We start from the raw sequence: 20000 nt of genomic DNA on the forward strand, positions 1-20000 counted from the left end.
AGCCTTACATTAAGAGCCACATTTAAAAGGGGTTGGTGTTTGTGTTTTGTTGTTATTCATTTATTCTGCGAACATTAACAAACAAGTCTGGAAGCGCAAAACAACGTTTTTCCTTCCACAGTCTTCGGGGCTGCATTAGTCAAGTAAAGCAACAAAACAAAAACATAAAAACGATTCGCTTCGAGCAAACAAAGAACAAACTCCATGAAAAGAAGTAAAAATAAATAATGCTGAACACATTGTTTGACCGTTTTTTAAATAAAGATTGAGTTTCAATTGATTACCTTGTTATTCTTATCATAGTTCATTTTCTCATGATAATCTCTTTTCTGTATATTTGTGCAAATCTTTTTTTTCAGTGATGATCTTTGTTTTTTGTGTTTATTAATATTCTGTATATTGTACTTAATGTCGTTTTCTAGATCATTTTATTTCAATTCTAATTATTCATCTTATATTTGGAATAATAACTTTTATGAGTTTTTCTGCTTATTATATTTCTGTTTTTCATGAGAATCATTGTCTGTTTTTCTGTTTTTTTTGTCTCTCGCTTCACTTCTTCTCAACATGTCATGACTTTTGTGAAGCTGACATCAATGTCAGATTTAAGTAGATCAAAGTCTGGGTTACAAAGGTTCTCGTCTTACCTTTCTGGGCAGTTTCAGTGTATCTGTCAATCAAATGAGGTCTGAATCATCTGTTGTGTGGAGTCCCTCAAGGTTCTGTTCTGGGTCCTCTATGGTTTTTGCTGAACTTGATTCCTCTCGGTCAAATCATTCAGTCCTGATGTTTCTTATCACATGTTTGCTGATGACATCCAGCTCTACTGCTCTGTTGATCCAACTGAGCCCCAGAGGATGAACTTAGTCAATTGTTGCTAGAAATCAAACAATGAGTGAAAAAAACACTTTGAAGCTAAATGTGGACAAAACTGAAACTCTGGTTATTGTTGATGATGATAAAGTTCAGGGTTGAGTCAGTACTTGAGTGACTTATGTCAGTCTGTCAAACTGAGCCTGAGAGACCTGGGTGTTGTATTTGATAAAGACATGTCTCTTGTTCAACACTGTAGAAAACTGACCAGAAACTGTTTCCTTCAACTGAGAAAAATCTCTAAACTTAGGAAAATGTTGTTGGAACATGATCTGGATCTTATAATCCATGCGTTTGTTTCTTCTCGTCTGGACTATTGTAACAGTTTATTTTGTGTCTGAACAAGAAGGATGTGTCTCGTCTGCAGTTCATACTAAACTCTGCAGCCAGAATTCTGAGCCGCTCTAGTAGAAGAACTCACATTTCTCCTTCAAACTCTTCACTGGCTGCTCTAGTAGAAGAACTCACATTTCTCCTTCAAACTCTTCACTGGCTGCTCTAGTAGAAGAACTCACATTTCTCCTTCAAACTCTTCACTGGCCGCTCTAGTAGAAGAACTCACATTTCTCCTTCAAACTCTTCACTAGTTTCTTTCAGGATCATTTTAAAAATCAGGTTCTTACTTTCAGATCTATTCATGGTCAGACCTTCATGATCTGATCCAGACTTACACCCCAGCTCGGGCTCTGAGGTCTGTGGATCAGAATCTACTGATGGTTCCTGAACTTCTGGACCAGAGGAGAGAAATCCTTCCAGACTGTTGCTCCTAAGCTTTGGAACCATCTCTGTGTTTGATGATCTACTGACTCCTTCAAGAAACATCTGTGTTTGATGATCTACTGACTCCTTCAAGAAACATGTGTGTTTGATGATCTACTGACTCCTTCAAGAAACATCTGTGTTTGATGATCTACTGACTCCTTCAAGAAACATCTGTGTTTGATGATCTACTGACTCCTTCAAGAAACATCTGTGTTTGATGATCTACTGACTCCTTCAAGAAACATCTGTGTTTGATGATCTACTGACTCCTTCAAGAAACATCTGTGTTTGATGATCTACTGACTCCTTCAAGAAACATCTGTGTTTGATGATCTACTGACTCCTTCAAGAAACATCTGTGTTTGATGATCTACTGACTCCTTCAAGAAACATCTGTGTTTGATGATCTACTGACTCCTTCAAGAAACATCTGTGTTTGATGATCTACTGACTCCTTCAAGAAACATGTGTGTTTGATGATCTACTGACTCCTTCAAGAAACATCTGTGTTTGATGATCTACTGACTCCTTCAAGAAACATGTGTGTTTGATGATCTACTGACTCCTTCAAGAAACATCTGTGTTTGATGATCTACTGACTCCTTCAAGAAACATCTCAAGACACTTTTATTTGAGCTTTTCCTTGATTCTCTGAGACTCTTGTGTTTGTCTCAGTATTATCTTGATCTTTAAAGTATATACTTTATTGAATATTGTTTTGATTGTTTAAGCGCTTTGTGACCCTGGTCCAGAAACATCGTTAAAGTAACCATTACTTACTGACTTTAATCTTTAAAGACCAAATCAGCTGTTTTGATTGCGTCCGTTCTTGCTTTTAAATCATTTATTTTCACACATTAACTTCCATCTCTGACGACCTCGCTGCTGTGATTCTTTGATACATGTTTTTATCAAACATTATTCCATCAGTATGTGGGGTCACGACCTCCTGGGTCACGACCTCCTGGGTCACGACCTCCCGGGTCACGACCTGCCGGGTCACGACCTCCCGGGTCACGACCTCCCGGGTCACGACCTCCCGGGTCACGACCTCCCGGGTGACGACCTCCCGGGTCACGACCTCCCGGGTCACGACCTCCCGGGTCACGACCTCCCGGGTCACGACCTCCCGGGTCACGACCTCCCGTGAACGCTGTCACACAGCGACGGCTCCGGGGGTTGAACTGCATCTGAACAAAAAGAATATGATTCGTCGTGAAATGAGCTGCAGGTGTTTGAAAAGACGTTTCTCTCGCAGCTTCAACGTTGGTTTTCCAGCTCATTTCCTGTCTTGATTTAGTCCAGAACGACGAGTCCACTAGTTAGTTGGTCAGTTAAGCTGGTTAAATGGTGCAGTTATCCATGAAAATAATATGTTTAATAAGTTCTTACTTTTTCTTTTCTAATTTCTATGAATTGATCCTGTTCCTTAAATATAAAGTTTATCGTTTGTTTGGAAAATTTTGGTTTACAAAGATCTGATTCTATGTAAATTAACAATGATGTTTGATTCCTACTGATATTTGTGTAGTTTGATTCCTACTGATATTTGTGTAGTTTGATTCCTACTAATATTTGTGTAGTTTGATTCCTACTAATATTTGTGTAGTTTGATTCCTACTGATATTTGTGTAGTTTGATTCCTACTAATATTTGTGTAGTTTGATTCCTACTAATATTTGTGTAGTTTGATTCCTACTAATATTTGTGTAGTTTGATTCCTACTAATATTTGTGTAGTTTGATTCCTACTAATATTTGTGTAGTTTGATTCCTACTAATATTTGTGTAGTTTGATTCCTACTAATATTTGTGTAGTTTGATTCCTACTAATATTTGTGTAGTTTGATTCCTACTGATATTTGTGTAGTTTGATTCCTACTAATATTTGTGTAGTTTGATTCCTACTAATATTTGTGTAGTTTGATTCCTACTGATATTTGTGTAGTTTGATTCCTACTCATATTTGTGTAGTTTGATTCCTACTAATATTTGTGTAGTTTGATTCCTACTAATATTTGTGTAGTTTGATTCCTACTAATATTTGTGTAGTTTGATTCCTACTGATATTTGTGTAGTTTGATTCCTACTAATATTTGTGTAGTTTGATTCCTACTAATATTTGTGTAGTTTGATTCCTACTGATATTTGTGTAGTTTGATTCCTACTGATATTTGTGTAGTTTGATTCCTACTAATATTTGTGTAGTTTGATTCCTACTAATATTTGTGTAGTTTGATTCCTACTAATATTTGTGTAGTTTGATTCCTACTGATATTTGTGTAGTTTGATTCCTACTAATATTTGTGTAGTTTGATTCCTACTAATATTTGTGTAGTTTGATTCCTACTAATATTTGTGTAGTTTGATTCCTACTGATATTTGTGTAGTTTGATTCCTACTAATATTTGTGTAGTTTGATTCCTACTAATATTTGTGTAGTTTGATTCCTACTAATATTTGTGTAGTTTGATTCCTACTGATATTTGTGTAGTTTGATTCCTACTAATATTTGTGTAGTTTGATTCCTACTAATATTTGTGTAGTTTGATTCCCACTAATATTTGTGTAGTTTGATTCCTACTAATATTTGTGTAGTTTGATTCCTACTAATATTTGTGTAGTTTGATTCCCACTAATATTTGTGTAGTTTGATTCCTACTAATATTTAAGCTACTTTTTCAGGACCAATGTTCAAAGCTGGACGAGGAATAGATCATTATATTTTGCTGGTTATTCCATCCATCTATATTCTACCGCTTATTCTCTTATGGGGGTCTCAGGCCGGGCTGGAGTCTAAACCAGCTTCTTTGGTGGTGAGGCAGGGGACACCCTGGACAGGATGCCAGTCAGTCTCAGGACACACAAAGACAGACAACCATTCACACACACACTCACACCTACATACAATTTCCCCAAGTTCTCGAACAACCTCTGTATGTATTTGGACTGTGGGAGGAAACCGGAGTGTCCGGAGTAAACCCACACAACACTGGGAGAACATACACACTCCACACAGAAAGGTCATGAGTCGACTCCCTCCATCTATACATTCAGACCTGCCTTCTATCTGACAGATGTTGTTGTGTATCTGTTGTGCACGTGCGTCACATGCGTGTGTTTGAGTGAACGTGCACGAGGATGAACAGCAGCGAGTCACACACTGGAGAATCGAACCATCAACCTCCAGCCTCTGCTTCTCTGACCTTCTCTCTCCGTCGCTAACGTCGCGCTAAAACCATCATAACAACATGTCCACCAAACAAACAAAGGGTTTTTTCAACATCAACTTGCAAAACAGCATCATTTCCACTTTGTATTTGTAAAGATAATCCAGAAATGTTTGAGCGTCTTCATCTTAAACTCCTGTTAATAATTACAATAATAAAGATTAATATTCCTCTTTTAATTGTTACTCTGGGGTCAAATCTTCAGATCATTACATCTGAACACGACCCAAAATATTGATAATTCCAAACAAAAACTTTAAATATATATTCACTCAAACTGAGATGAACAACTTCTTAGACTTTTTGATTTTTTCCAAAAATACAACAGTTCCAAGGTGTTAAAAATCACTACAGCTAGTACTGCTATCGACTAACTAAGCTAACCAAGTATACCATTGAAATGTAAAATGTTCTTTTAAATGCATTGGGAAAAACCACCGTGGAAAGGGAGAGGTTAATCATTTTGGTAACTCAGGGGCCAATGACGAGCGAGAGGAGGGTTTCATCTTGTTCACCGGTGCTGAAATATCAGCCAGAGTTACAATGTCGAAGGAGGACCACAAGGTGAAGATAGGCTCAGTTACATTAGAGTTGAAAAAAAAAGATTTAAAAACGGCTTGTTTATTGTATTCCAATGTGGTTAATATGCTCTGCTATCAACTAGCTAAGCTAACCAAATCAACCCTTCAATTTAAGTTTTGTTGTTACAACAGTTGGAAAAATAAATATCTTAAAAAATGATTATATATTTGGTTTTCATGTGCGTTAAATATCACCACAGCTCACATTGTTATCTGAGTACAGGCTAAGATAACAAGTATATTATTCAATTTACAAAATGAACTTTGTCGAAATAATCAAAATAATCCATGTTCATGTTAATGGTCGTGTGTTTTGAAGTCGAGCTCATGGAAATCTGGTTAAAAAGGTGACTTTCTAGAGACTTTGTCTCCTGGATGGGTTTTGGTTGGTGTTATTTGGGATAGCACTTAAAGAAACAGGGTCTTTGTAATAGCCAGAATATGAAGATGTAAAACTGTGGGTCAGACATAAATCATGATTTCTATGTAAGACTTTTATTTTCATTGGATTAAGAGGAATCATAAGAAAATGTGAAATAAAAGTTAACTCTGAAGGAATATTTCGGAGTATCTGGACATGAAAAAATGTTCATGTACTTCAAGAAATACACTATTATGATATTTAAAAAAAAAACGTGCTATCCTATTGTTATTGTGTTTTTTTTAAAATGTTTTTTACCATTTTTAAATGAATCTTATTTAATATACAGCACCTTCTGACACTGAAAGATTCTATATAAATACAATAAAAATGAAGTGTACTTTGATATTCAACCATTACTAAGTACAACCATGTTTTCTTTGGTCTGACGTTCACTTCCTCTCATGCCGACTTGTCGAGAATATTTCCGACTTTTCCAGATGATGTGATTGATGTTCCTTCTCTCTCTCCTCCCAGGCTGTGCGTTTCTAACCTACTGCGCCCGCGAGTCGGCCATCAAGGCCCAGAACGCCCTCCACGAGCAGAAGACGCTGCCAGGGGTAAGTGTCGTCCTGCGACCTCCGACCTCCCACTCCCTCGTGTCGCTGCTGCTGCCACCGCAGTGGTCAGTGCCGCCATCTGCACCGACTCGCACCAGCTGCCGAGCTGCTCATAAACTATTCAGAGACGGAACATTTAATCGATGGCGTCAGATTCTCGCTCTGCAGGCAAAGTTCTCACGACGTGTTTCAGGATTTAAAGACTGTTGGAATGTTGGTGATTTATCAGCTCGTGCCAATGAAGGCTGTTGGTTCTATTCCCGCCTAAAACAGCTTCTGGTTCTGAGTAGAGGTGTGTGTTTGTCGAGAGTGTGTTGATATCACGATACAATGATACGATATATCGTGATAGTGTAGTAACAAGTATATATGTGTAGTATTGTCCAGTACTTGACTCTGGTGTTGTGATAGTGTAGTAACAAGTATATATGTGTAGTATTGTCCAGTACTTGACTCTGGTGTTGTGATAGTGTAGTAACAAGTATATATGTGTAGTATTGTCCAGTACTTGACTCTGGTGTTGTGATAGTGTAGTAACAAATATATATGTGTAGTATTGTCCAGTACTTGACTCTGGTGTTGTGATAGTGTAGTAACAAGTATATATGTGTAGTATTGTCCAGTACTTGACTCTGGTGTTGTGATAGTGTAGTAACAAGTATATATGTGTAGTATTGTCCAGTACTTGACTCTGGTGTTGTGATAGTGTAGTAACAAGTATATATGTGTAGTATTGTCCAGTACTTGACTCTGGTGTTGTGATAGTGTAGTAACAAGTATATATGTGTAGTATTGTCCAGTACTTGACTCTGGTGTTGTGATAGTGTAGTAACAAGTATATATGTGTAGTATTGTCCAGTACTGGACTCTGGTGGTGTGATAGTGTAGTAGCAATTATATATGTGTAGTATTGTCCAGTACTTTACTCTGGTGTTGTGATAGTGTAGTAACAAGTATATATGTGTAGTATTGTCCAGTACTTGACTCTGGTGTTGTGATAGTGTAGTAACAAGTATATATGTGTAGTATTTTCTAGTACTTGCCTCTGGTGTTGTGATAGTGTAGTAACAAGTATATATGTGTAGTATTGTCCAGTACTTGACTCTGGTGTTGTGATAGTGTAGTAACAAGTATATATGTGTAGTATTGTCCAGTACTTGACTCTGGTGTTGTGATAGTGTAGTAACAAGTATATATGTGTAGTATTGTCCAGTACTTGACTCTGGTGTTTAGCAGTGAAGGACGTAACTATTGCTGCCATCTAGAGGCTGGAAGTTTAATTGCAACACAAACATGAACAAACGAGCGAGCGTCGTTCCTCTATTGACTGTGGTCTGCGATGCACTGGGAAGCTGTCCAGGGTGTCCTAAACAGCTGGTATTAAGATCTTAAGGTTAAACGAAAATAAATACAAGTTGATAAAATGCTCAAACAGAAACGTGGTGTCAGCACAAAATCCATCGACCGCTCTTTTCGTATCGTGACCTCCGAGGCTCGTGGCGACCGATCACTGGAGTGTAAAGACAACAGAGCGAGGCTCAGAAGTGGCTTCACGCTGAGACGTGATGCTCAACATGGTGGGATCAAGTCAAGGAACCCCTGCAGACCTTCCTCTCCAGCAGTAACTTCTTCTTCTTCTCTCCAACAAATAAAAGATGTTTAATCCTGCGAGCGCGAGGCCGGAGCTACTGGAGGAGGATAAGATAAATAAATGAGCGACAGAAAGTTCAACTCACTCCTCTTTTGTGTCATTGTGTCGTCACTCTTTTGTCTTTGTGTTATCCTGGACTCAATTTGTGTGTCCACGTCACTAGGTGGCGCTCTAACGGTAGTGTTGGTCGCATCAGTGTATTGATGTAGAGAGTGTGTGTAGTTGTGGCTGCAGGGGTGTTGAAAAAGTGTCGTCCAGAGTGTGTTCTTGTGTGTGTCGGTGTCTCGTGGCTTTAAGGCAACAGTGTGTAACCTTTGACCTGAAATGGTTTATTTTAAACAGTCATGATTTCACTTTTAATTCTCTTATCACAAAGTAACTTCAACGCCTGGAGAGTCTGAGAGTGTCATGTGACCACGAGCTGCTTCATAGTGTGTGTATAGTGTGTAGAGATAGTGTGTGTGTTTTCATATGAAGTACTGAGATACGTTTTACACCGAGCAGAAGTTGAATTATTTATTATTTATTTATTTATCTTAACTTGAATAAATTCCCCGTTAAAGCTCAACGATTGTTGGATGTTTCAGAAAAATTCCTGCTCGGCACGAACAAAAAACATAATTTGTTTACTTCTTGTTTACCTTATTTTCCGCACTATAAGGCGCACCTTCAATGAATGGTGTGTTTTTGAAGTGTTTTCATAAATAGTTTGCACCGGATTATAAGGCGCATAGAATAAAAGATACAAACGTTTGACTGGGGTTGTGTTATCATCCTCTAGGTAAAGCTGAGCTAAAGGGAACGTCAACAAAACAGTCCGATTAAGTCAAACTTTATTAAGCGTTCTGACAACTTTGTTCACTCCCATGGTAACGATGTTCAGATGATGTTTAAAAGTCTTCAAGCAGCAGCTCGTGAGACTGGTGTTGTGAGACAAATGTTGAGCAGCAGGGAAGTTGAGCGCGTGTATGACGGCTAGAGTGCACGTGCATGACGTGTTGAACGCAGCAGCGTGATTTTGAGTTTACAACAACCAAGACACACTCGCTCAAACTTGTGGCAGTAATATCACTCCATAGCCGTACGCTGTGACGAGACGTGCACTTTCAATCCCACCCCGCGATGACACAATGACGTAATCCCGCCCACGGCGTGTCAACTCAGTCGGCGCAGAGTCAAGAAAGTGTTTGTAAACAAGTCACTCACCAGGTAATGTTCATATATAAGGCGCTCTGTCGTTTTTTGAGAAGTTTAAGGGCTTTTAAGTGCGCCTTATAGTGCGAAATATACGGTAAATCTATTTATCATTTGCTCACCTCGCACACGTGTTGACGTGTCGTACATCAACAGACGACACATCCTTGTAGCTCACTGTCCTGCTTCCTATTCTCTCTCTCTCTCTCTCTCGCTCTCTCTCTCTCTCTCTCCCTCTGTCCCCTCTCTCTCTCTCTCCCTCTCTCCCTCTCTCTCTCTCTCCATCTCTCTCTCTCTCTCTCTCCATCTCTCTCTCTCTCTCTCCCTCTCTCTCTCCCTCTCTCTCTCTCTCTTTCTCTCTCTGCACCTCCTCCCTCTCCCCTCTCTCTCTCTCTCTCTGCACCTCCTCCCTCTCTCTCTCCCTCTGCACCTCCTCCCTCTCTCTCTCTCTCTCCCTCTGTCCTCTCTCTCTCTCTCTCTTTCTCTCCCTCTGCACCTCCTCCCTCTCTCTCTCTCTCTCCCTCTGCACCTCCTCCCTCTCTCGCTCTCTCTCTCTCCCTCTCCCTCTCTCTTTCTCTCTCCCTCTCTCTCTCCCTCTCTCTCTCTCTGCACCTACTCCCTCGCCCTCTCTTTCTCTCTCTTCCTCTCTCTCTTCCTCTCTCTCTCTGTCTCTCTGTCTCTCTCTCCTTCTCTCTCTCTCCCTCTCCCTCTGCACCTACTCCCTCTCCTCCTTCGCCCTCTCTCTCTCTCCCTCTCTCTCTCTCTCTCTCTCACTCTCTCCCTCTCTCTCTGCACCTACTCCCTCTCCTCCTTCGCCCTCTCTCTCTCTCTCTCTCTCTCTCTCTCTCTCTCTCTCTCTCTCCCTCTCTCTCTCTCTCTCTCCCTCTGCACCTCCTCCCTCTCCTCCCTCTCTCCACTCCCTGAAAGAGTGTCATGGAACTACAACAGGAGGCAGTGAAGTGTGTCAGATATGAGTCGCTCGGCTGCTCATTTCTTTTCACCTTCACTTAGAAACGAGTGTGAAGAGAGCGTCGAGCAAACATGTTGAGGAGGATCTGCACTCGCAACCTCAAGGCTGTGTTGAAAAAGACGCTTTTTTTTTCTCCAGGGAAAAGCATCAAAAACCATCGACTCTGATTCATATCTCACTGAATTTTTTAAACTCTTCCCTTTTAAATTGATTCAAAAATTTCATCTGTTGACAGAAAATTATGTTCATGAACTAGAAAAGCACCGACACAGTGGATACCTCTGCCAGGGACCTCATTCCAAAAACAAAATTAAGTTAAATTTGCACAAAAAACATGAATTAAATTTGCACAAAAAAAATTGAATTAAATTTGCACGAAAAACATAAATTAAATTTGCACCAAAAACAAAAAATTGCAAGAAAACCATAAATTAAATTTGCACAAAAAACATAAATTAAATTTGCAAGAAAAAAGTGAATAAAATTTGCACGAAAAACATAAATAGGATGAAAATTATAAAAAAAAATATATAAGAATATTCTCAAAAATTTAAATTGGAAGATAAAAACAAAAAATACTTAAAACAACAACACAAAGGCAGAAAATGTCATCATCAGAGGGATTTGATCGGATCAGACGTGTGTCAATCACAACAGTCAGGAAATGAGTCACGAGTTAAATGTTCTTCAGACACGTATTGATCGTGTGTCGTTCATTATGGACGATATGAACCTGTGACCTGTGTCGGGGCTCGTCGGGCGAGGAAGAGGTTCCTGCAGCCACTGATGGATTGGAGCTGGATGGCATCTTGGCAGATGTGGTGGACGAGGAGGACAGTCTCGCAGGTGTCACTGACTCTACTTATCAGATGTGGTGGACGAGGAGGACAGTCTCGCAGGCGTCACTGACTCTACTTATCAGATGTGGTGGACGAGGAGGACAGTCTCGCAGGCGTCACTGACTCTACTTATCAGATGTGGTGGACGAGGAGAACAGTCTCGCAGGTGTCACTGACTCTACTTATCAGATGTGGTGGACGAGGAGGACAGTCTCGCAGGCGTCACTGACTCTACTCATCAGATGTGGTGGACGAGGAGGACAGTCTCGCAGGCGTCACTGACTCTACTTATCAGATGTGGTGGACGAGGAGGACAGTCTCGCAGGCGTCACAGACTCTACTTATCAGATGTGGTGGACGAGGAGGACAGTCTCGCAGGCGTCACAGACTCTACTCATCAGATGTGGTGGACGAGGAGGACAGTCTCGCAGGTGTCACTGACTCTACTTATCAGATGTGGTGGACGAGGAGGACAGTCTCGCAGGTGTCACTGACTCTACTTATCAGATGTGGTGGACGAGGAGGACAGTCTCGCAGGTGTCACTGACTCTACTTATCAGATGTGGTGGACGAGGAGGACAGTCTCGCAGGTGTCACTGACTCTACTTATCAGATGTGGTGGACGAGGAGAACAGTCTCGCAGGTGTCACTGACTCTACTTATCAGATGTGGTGGACGAGGAGGACAGTCTCGCAGGCGTCACTGACTCTACTTATCAGATGTGGTGGACGAGGAGGACAGTCTCGCAGGCGTCACTGACTCTACTTATCAGATGTGGTGGACGAGGAGAACAGTCTCGCAGGTGTCACTGACTCTACTTATCAGATGTGGTGGACGAGGAGGACAGTCTCGCAGGCGTCACTGACTCTACTCATCAGATGTGGTGGACGAGGAGGACAGTCTCGCAGGCGTCACTGACTCTACTTATCAGATGTGGTGGACGAGGAGAACAGTCTCGCAGGTGTCACTGACTCTACTTATCAGATGTGGTGGACGAGGAGGACAGTCTCGCAGGCGTCACTGACTCTACTTATCAGATGTGGTGGACGAGGAGGACAGTCTCGCAGGTGTCACTGACTCTACTTATCAGATGTGGTGGACGAGGAGGACAGTCTCGCAGGTGTCACTGACTCTACTTATCAGATGTGGTGGACGAGGAGGACAGTCTCGCAGGCGTCACTGACTCTACTTATCAGATGTGGTGGACGAGGAGGACAGTCTCGCAGGCGTCACTGACTCTACTTATCAGATGTGGTGGACGAGGAGAACAGTCTCGCAGGTGTCACTGACTCTACTTATCAGATGTGGTGGACGAGGAGGACAGTCTCGCAGGCGTCACTGACTCTACTCATCAGATGTGGTGGACGAGGAGGACAGTCTCGCAGGTGTCACTGACTCTACTTATCAGATGTGGTGGACGAGGAGGACAGTCTCGCAGGCGTCACTGACTCTACTCATCAGATGTGGTGGACGAGGAGGACAGTCTCGCAGGCGTCACTGACTCTACTTATCAGATGTGGTGGACGAGGAGAACAGTCTCGCAGGTGTCACTGACTCTACTTATCAGATGTGGTGGACGAGGAGGACAGTCTCGCAGGCGTCACTGACTCTACTTATCAGATGTGGTGGACGAGGAGGACAGTCTCGCAGGTGTCACTGACTCTACTTATCAGATGTGGTGGACGAGGAGGACAGTCTCGCAGGTGTCACTGACTCTACTTATCAGATGTGGTGGACGAGGAGGACAGTCTCGCAGGCGTCACTGACTCTACTTATCAGATGTGGTGGACGAGGAGGACAGTCTCCAGGCGTCACCGACTCTACTTATCAGATGTGGTGGACGAGGAGGACAGTCTCCAGGCGTCACCGACTCTACTTATCAGATGTGGTGGACGAGGAGGACAGTCTCGCAGGTGTCACTGACTCTACTTATCAGATGTGGTGGACGAGGAGGACAGTCTCGCAGGTGTCACTGACTCTACTTATCAGATGTGGTGGACGAGGAGGACAGTCTCCAGGCGTCACAGACTCTACTTATCAGATGTGGTGGACGAGGAGGACAGTCTCGCAGGCGTCACTGACTCTACTTATCAGATGTGGTGGACGAGGAGGACAGTCTCGCAGGCGTCACCGACTCTACTTATCAGATGTGGTGGACGAGGAGGACAGTCTCGCAGGTGTCACTGACTCTACTCATCAGATGTGGTGGACGAGGAGGACAGTCTCGCAGGCGTCACTGACTCTACTTATCCGATGTGGTGGACGAGGAGGACAGTCTCGCAGGCGTCACTGACTCTACTTATCAGATGTGGTGGACGAGGAGGACAGTCTCGCAGGCGTCACTGACTCTACTCATCAGATGTGGTGGACGAGGAGGACAGTCTCGCAGGTGTCACTGACTCTACTTATCAGATGTGGTGGACGAGGAGGACAGTCTCGCAGGCGTCACTGACTCTACTTATCAGATGTGGTGGACGAGGAGAACAGTCTCGCAGGTGTCACTGACTCTACTTATCAGATGTGGTGGACGAGGAGGACAGTCTCGCAGGCGTCACTGACTCTACTCATCAGATGTGGTGGACGAGGAGGACAGTCTCGCAGGTGTCACTGACTCTACTTATCAGATGTGGTGGACGAGGAGGACAGTCTCGCAGGCGTCACTGACTCTACTTATCAGATGTGGTGGACGAGGAGGACAGTCTCCAGGCGTCACCGACTCTACTTATCAGATGTGGTGGACGAGGAGGACAGTCTCGCAGGTGTCACTGACTCTACTTATCAGATGTGGTGGACGAGGAGGACAGTCTCGCAGGTGTCACTGACTCTACTTATCAGATGTGGTGGACGAGGAGGACAGTCTCCAGGCGTCACAGACTCTACTTATCAGATGTGGTGGACGAGGAGGACAGTCTCGCAGGTGTCACTGACTCTACTTATCAGATGTGGTGGACGAGGAGGACAGTCTCGCAGGCGTCACTGACTCTACTTATCAGATGTGGTGGACGAGGAGGACAGTCTCGCAGGCGTCACCGACTCTACTTATCAGATGTGGTGGACGAGGAGGACAGTCTCGCAGGCGTCACTGACTCTACTTATCAGATGTGGTGGACGAGGAGGACAGTCTCGCAGGTGTCACTGACTCTACTTATCAGATGTGGTGGACGAGGAGGACAGTCTCGCAGGTGTCACTGACTCTACTTATCAGATGTGGTGGACGAGGAGGACAGTCTCGCAGGCGTCACTGACTCTACTTATCAGATGTGGTGGACGAGGATGACAGTCTCGCAGGTGTCACTGACTCTACTCATCAGATGTGGTGGACGAGGAGGACAGTCTCGCAGGTGTCACTGACTCTACTTATCAGATGTGGTGGACGAGGAGGACAGTCTCGCAGGCGTCACTGACTCTACTTATCAGATGTGGTGGACGAGGAGGACAGTCTCGCAGGTGTCACTGACTCTACTTATCAGATGTGGTGGACGAGGAGGACAGTCTCGCAGGTGTCACTGACTCTACTCATCAGATGTGGTGGACGAGGAGGACAGTCTCGCAGGTGTCACTGACTCTACTCATCAGATGTGGTGGACGAGGAGGACAGTCTCGCAGGTGTCACTGACTCTACTCATCAGATGTGGTGGACGAGGAGGACAGTCTCGCAGGCGTCACTGACTCTACTTATCAGATGTGGTGGACGAGGAGGACAGTCTCGCAGGCGTCACTGACTCTACTTATCAGATGTGGTGGACGAGGAGGACAGTCTCCAGGCGTCACTGACTCTACTTATCAGATGTGGTGGACGAGGAGGACAGTCTCGCAGGTGTCACTGACTCTACTCATCAGATGTGGTGGACGAGGAGGACAGTCTCGCAGGTGTCACTGACTCTACTTATCAGATGTGGTGGACGAGGAGGACAGTCTCCAGGCGTCACTGACTCTACTCATCAGATGTGGTGGACGAGGAGGACAGTCTCGCAGGCGTCACTGACTCTACTTATCAGATGTGGTGGACGAGGAGGACAGTCTCCAGGCGTCACTGACTCTACTCATCAGATGTGGTGGACGAGGAGGACAGTCTCCAGGCGTCACTGACTCTACTCATCAGATGTGGTGGACGAGGAGGACAGTCTCGCAGGCGTCACTGACTCTACTTATCAGATGTGGTGGACGAGGAGGACAGTCTCCAGGCGTCACTGACTCTACTCATCAGATGTGGTGGACGAGGAGGACAGTCTCCAGGCGTCACTGACTCTACTCATCAGATGTGGTGGACGAGGAGGACAGTCTCCAGGCGTCACCGACTCTACTCATCAGATGTGGTGGACGAGGAGGACAGTCTCGCAGGTGTCACTGACTCTACTTATCAGATGTGGTGGACGAGGAGGACAGTCTCGCAGGTGTCACCGACTCTACTTATCAGATGTGGTGGACGAGGAGGACAGTCTCACAGGTGTCACTGACTCTACTTATCAGATGTGGTGGACGAGGAGGACAGTCTCGCAGGTGTCACCGACTCTACTTATCAGATGTGGTGGACGAGGAGGACAGTCTCGCAGGTGTCACTGACTCTACTTATCAGATGTGGTGGACGAGGAGGACAGTCTCGCAGGCGTCACCGACTCTACTTATCAGATGTGGTGGACGAGGAGGACAGTCTCGCAGGTGTCACTGACTCTACTTATCAGATGTGGTGGACGAGGAGGACAGTCTCGCATGCGTCACTGACTCTACTTATCAGATGTGGTGGACGAGGAGGACAGTCTCGCAGGCGTCACCGACTCTACTTATCAGATGTGGTGGACGAGGAGGACAGTCTCGCAGGTGTCACTGACTCTACTTATCAGATGTGGTGGACGAGGAGGACAGTCTCGCAGGCGTCACCGACTCTTCTTATCAGATGTGGTGGACGAGGAGGACAGTCTCGCAGGCGTCACTGACTCTACTTATCAGATGTGGTGGACGAGGAGGACAGTCTCGCAGGCGTCACTGACTCTACTTATCAGATGTGGTGGACGAGGAGGACAGTCTCGCAGGCGTCACTGACTCTACTTATCAGATGTGGTGGACGAGGAGGACAGTCTCGCAGGTGTCACTGACTCTACTTATCAGATGTGGTGGACGAGGAGGACAGTCTCGCAGGCGTCACTGACTCTACTTATCAGATGTGGTGGACGAGGAGGACAGTCTCCAGGCGTCACCGACTCTACTTATCAGATGTGGTGGACGAGGAGGACAGTCTCAAGGCTTCACTGACTCTACTTATCGGATGTGGTGGACGAGGAGGACAGTCTCGCAGGTGTCACTGACTCTACTTATCAGATGTGGTGGACGAGGAGGACAGTCTCGCAGGTGTCACTGACTCTACTTATCAGATGTGGTGGACGAGGAGGACAGTCTCGCAGGCGTCACTGACTCTACTTATCAGATGTGGTGGACGAGGAGGACAGTCTCGCAGGTGTCACTGACTCTACTTATCAGATGTGGTGGACGAGGAGGACAGTCTCGCAGGCGTCACTGACTCTACTTATCAGATGTGGTGGACGAGGAGGACAGTCTCGCAGGTGTCACTGACTCTACTTATCAGATGTGGTGGACGAGGAGGACAGTCTCGCAGGCGTCACTGACTCTACTTATCAGATGTGGTGGACGAGGAGGACAGTCTCGCAGGCGTCACTGACTCTACTTATCAGATGTGGTGGACGAGGAGGACAGTCTCGCAGGCGTCACTGACTCTACTTATCAGATGTGGTGGACGAGGAGGACAGTCTCCAGGCGTCACCGACTCTACTTATCAGATGTGGTGGACGAGGAGGACAGTCTCGCAGGCGTCACCGACTCTACTTATCAGATGTGGTGGACGAGGAGGACAGTCTCGCAGGCGTCACCGACTCTACTTATCAGATGTGGTGGACGAGGAGGACAGTCTCGCAGGCGTCACCGACTCTTCTTATCAGATGTGGTGGACGAGGAGGACAGTCTCGCAGGCGTCACTGACTCTACTTATCAGATGTGGTGGACGAGGAGGACAGTCTCGCAGGCGTCACTGACTCTACTTATCAGATGTGGTGGACGAGGAGGACAGTCTCGCAGGCGTCACTGACTCTACTTATCAGATGTGGTGGACGAGGAGGACAGTCTCGCAGGTGTCACTGACTCTACTTATCAGATGTGGTGGACGAGGAGGACAGTCTCGCAGGCGTCACTGACTCTACTTATCAGATGTGGTGGACGAGGAGGACAGTCTCCAGGCGTCACCGACTCTACTTATCAGATGTGGTGGACGAGGAGGACAGTCTCAAGGCTTCACTGACTCTACTTATCGGATGTGGTGGACGAGGAGGACAGTCTCGCAGGTGTCACTGACTCTACTTATCAGATGTGGTGGACGAGGAGGACAGTCTCGCAGGTGTCACTGACTCTACTTATCAGATGTGGTGGACGAGGAGGACAGTCTCGCAGGCGTCACTGACTCTACTTATCAGATGTGGTGGACGAGGAGGACAGTCTCGCAGGTGTCACTGACTCTACTTATCAGATGTGGTGGACGAGGAGGACAGTCTCGCAGGCGTCACTGACTCTACTTATCAGATGTGGTGGACGAGGAGGACAGTCTCGCAGGTGTCACTGACTCTACTTATCAGATGTGGTGGACGAGGAGGACAGTCTCGCAGGCGTCACTGACTCTACTTATCAGATGTGGTGGACGAGGAGGACAGTCTCGCAGGCGTCACTGACTCTACTTATCAGATGTGGTGGACGAGGAGGACAGTCTCGCAGGCGTCACTGACTCTACTTATCAGATGTGGTGGACGAGGAGGACAGTCTCCAGGCGTCACCGACTCTACTTATCAGATGTGGTGGACGAGGAGGACAGTCTCGCAGGCGTCACTGACTCTACTCATCAGATGTGGTGGACGAGGAGGACAGTCTCGCAGGCGTCACTGACTCTACTTATCAGATGTGGTGGACGAGGAGGACAGTCTCCAGGCGTCACTGACTCTACTTATCAGATGTGGTGGACGAGGAGGACAGTCTCCAGGCGTCACTGACTCTACTCAGCAGCTCCAGAATGTGTTCAGAGAAACATGTGCACATGGCCTCCTGCTGAGATCACACACTGCTGATGGAAATGTGCCACTTCTGCTCGTTACATAATCCACCAACTGTTTCTGCTCGTTCATCGTTCCGCCGATAACTGTAGGATTTATCTGTCGTCGTGACGCTCGATCTGATCGAATGAACGAAGGAGAGACGACACTTGCAGGGAAGAGGAAATATTTACATCACTGGTGCTGATGAAGTGAGTCGAAGCTCTTTTCACAAGATCCTCAGGAAACCTTCTTGAGCAGCAACAGTCCTTCACAGCGTCCTAAACATCGACCCTAAACACCCCTGTTTTGATCCGAGTCGCTCTGATTCTCCAGACCAGGACGAGGTGTTGGATCTTGACTCGAACCAGGACTCAGGATCTTAAATCCGGTTCAAACCAGACTCGTGTTGAGACTCGTGAAGAAGTCAGTGTTTCCCCGTCAGTCACTGACATCATAGACGTCAACAATCGTCACGACAATAAACCTGATTCTTTAACGACACATTTTCTCGCTGAGTTGTTGAAACAAAGACAAACACAAACATCATTAAAGACACAACAACATAAACAAACACAATCAAACTCACACTTGCTGTTGAATTTACATTTGTTTGACGCGACAGTTTCTTAAGAGAAACCGTGAAGCGGTGAAAACACAGGTTATCGGTGTGTGTGTCGTGTGTGTTGCACACAGACTCTGGTGATTGTGCGACTGGAGAGCTGGAGTGATGCAGGCAGTGATGCAGGCAGTGATGCAGGCAGTGATGCAGGCAGTGATGCTGGCAGTGATGCTGGCAGTGATGCAGGCAGTGATGCTGCCAGTGATGCTGGCAGTGATGCAGGCAGTGATGCTGGCAGTGATGCAGGCAGTGATGCAGGCAGTGATGCTGGCAGTGATGCAGGCAGTGATGCAGGCAGTGATGCAGGCAGTGATGCAGGCAGTGATGCTGGCAGTGATGCAGGCAGTGATGCTGGCAGTGATGCTGGCAGTGATGCAGGCAGTGATGCTGGCAGTGATGCTGGCAGTGATGCAGGCAGTGATGCTGGCAGTGATGCTGGCAGTGATGCAGGCAGTGATGCAGGCAGTGATGCAGGCAGTGATGCTGGCAGTGATGCAGGCAGTGATGCTGGCAGTGATGCTGGCAGTGATGCAGGAGAGGCTCGTGGAAGAAGATGACGCTTCAGCTTCTGAGCTCCTGTCGTGTCAACACTTGACCTCTCGGTCCAGAGGAAGGTGTGAGTCTGTTGTGCGTCTGTTGTGCGTCTGTTGGGAGTCTGGTGGTCAGATGTGGTCAGTAGTGGTCAGATGTGGTCAGTTGTGGTCGGCTGTGGTCAGATGTGGTCAGATGTGGTCAGATGTGGTCAGTAGTGGTCAGATGTGGTCAGTTGTGGTCAGTAGTGGTCAGATGTGGTCGGCTGTGGTCAGATGTGGTCAGATGTGGTCAGTTGTGGTCAGTAGTGGTCAGATGTGGTCAGATGTGGTCAGTAGTGGTCAGTTGTGGTCAGATGTGGTCAGATGTGGTCAGTTGTGGTCAGATGTGGTCAGATGTGGTCAGTAGTGGTCAGATGTGGTCAGTTGTGGTCAGTAGTGGTCAGATGTGGTCAGTAGTGGTCAGTAGTGGTCAGATGTGGTCGGCTGTGGTCAGATGTGGTCAGATGTGGTCAGTAGTGGTCAGATGTGGTCAGTTGTGGTCAGTAGTGGTCAGATGTGGTCAGTAGTGGTCAGTTGTGGTCAGTAGTGGTCAGATGTGGTCAGTTGTGGTCAGTTGTGGTCAGTAGTGGTCAGATGTGGTCAGTAGTGGTCAGATGTGGTCAGTAGTGGTCAGATGTGGT

The 20000-nt window shown here is 45.7% G+C and overlaps 1 protein-coding gene across 4 annotated transcripts in view; it reads left to right on the forward strand.

Annotated features, from left to right (window-relative positions):
- The window catches only part of celf5a (cugbp, Elav-like family member 5a), a 352295-nt gene that overhangs the window by 26377 nt on the left and 305918 nt on the right, over positions 1-20000 (forward strand). For all 4 annotated transcript variants that reach the window (XM_087783230.1, XM_087783232.1, XM_087783233.1 and 1 more), the window contains exon 2: positions 6344-6426. In XM_087783230.1, the coding sequence (XP_087639356.1) occupies positions 6344-6426 (83 nt within the window). The remainder of the gene's footprint in view (positions 1-6343; positions 6427-20000) is intronic.

This window comes from Callionymus lyra, chromosome 2 (assembly GCF_982586985.1).
Source record: "Callionymus lyra chromosome 2, fCalLyr1.hap1.1, whole genome shotgun sequence".
In the NCBI taxonomy this organism is placed as follows: domain Eukaryota; kingdom Metazoa; phylum Chordata; class Actinopteri; order Syngnathiformes; family Callionymidae; genus Callionymus; species Callionymus lyra.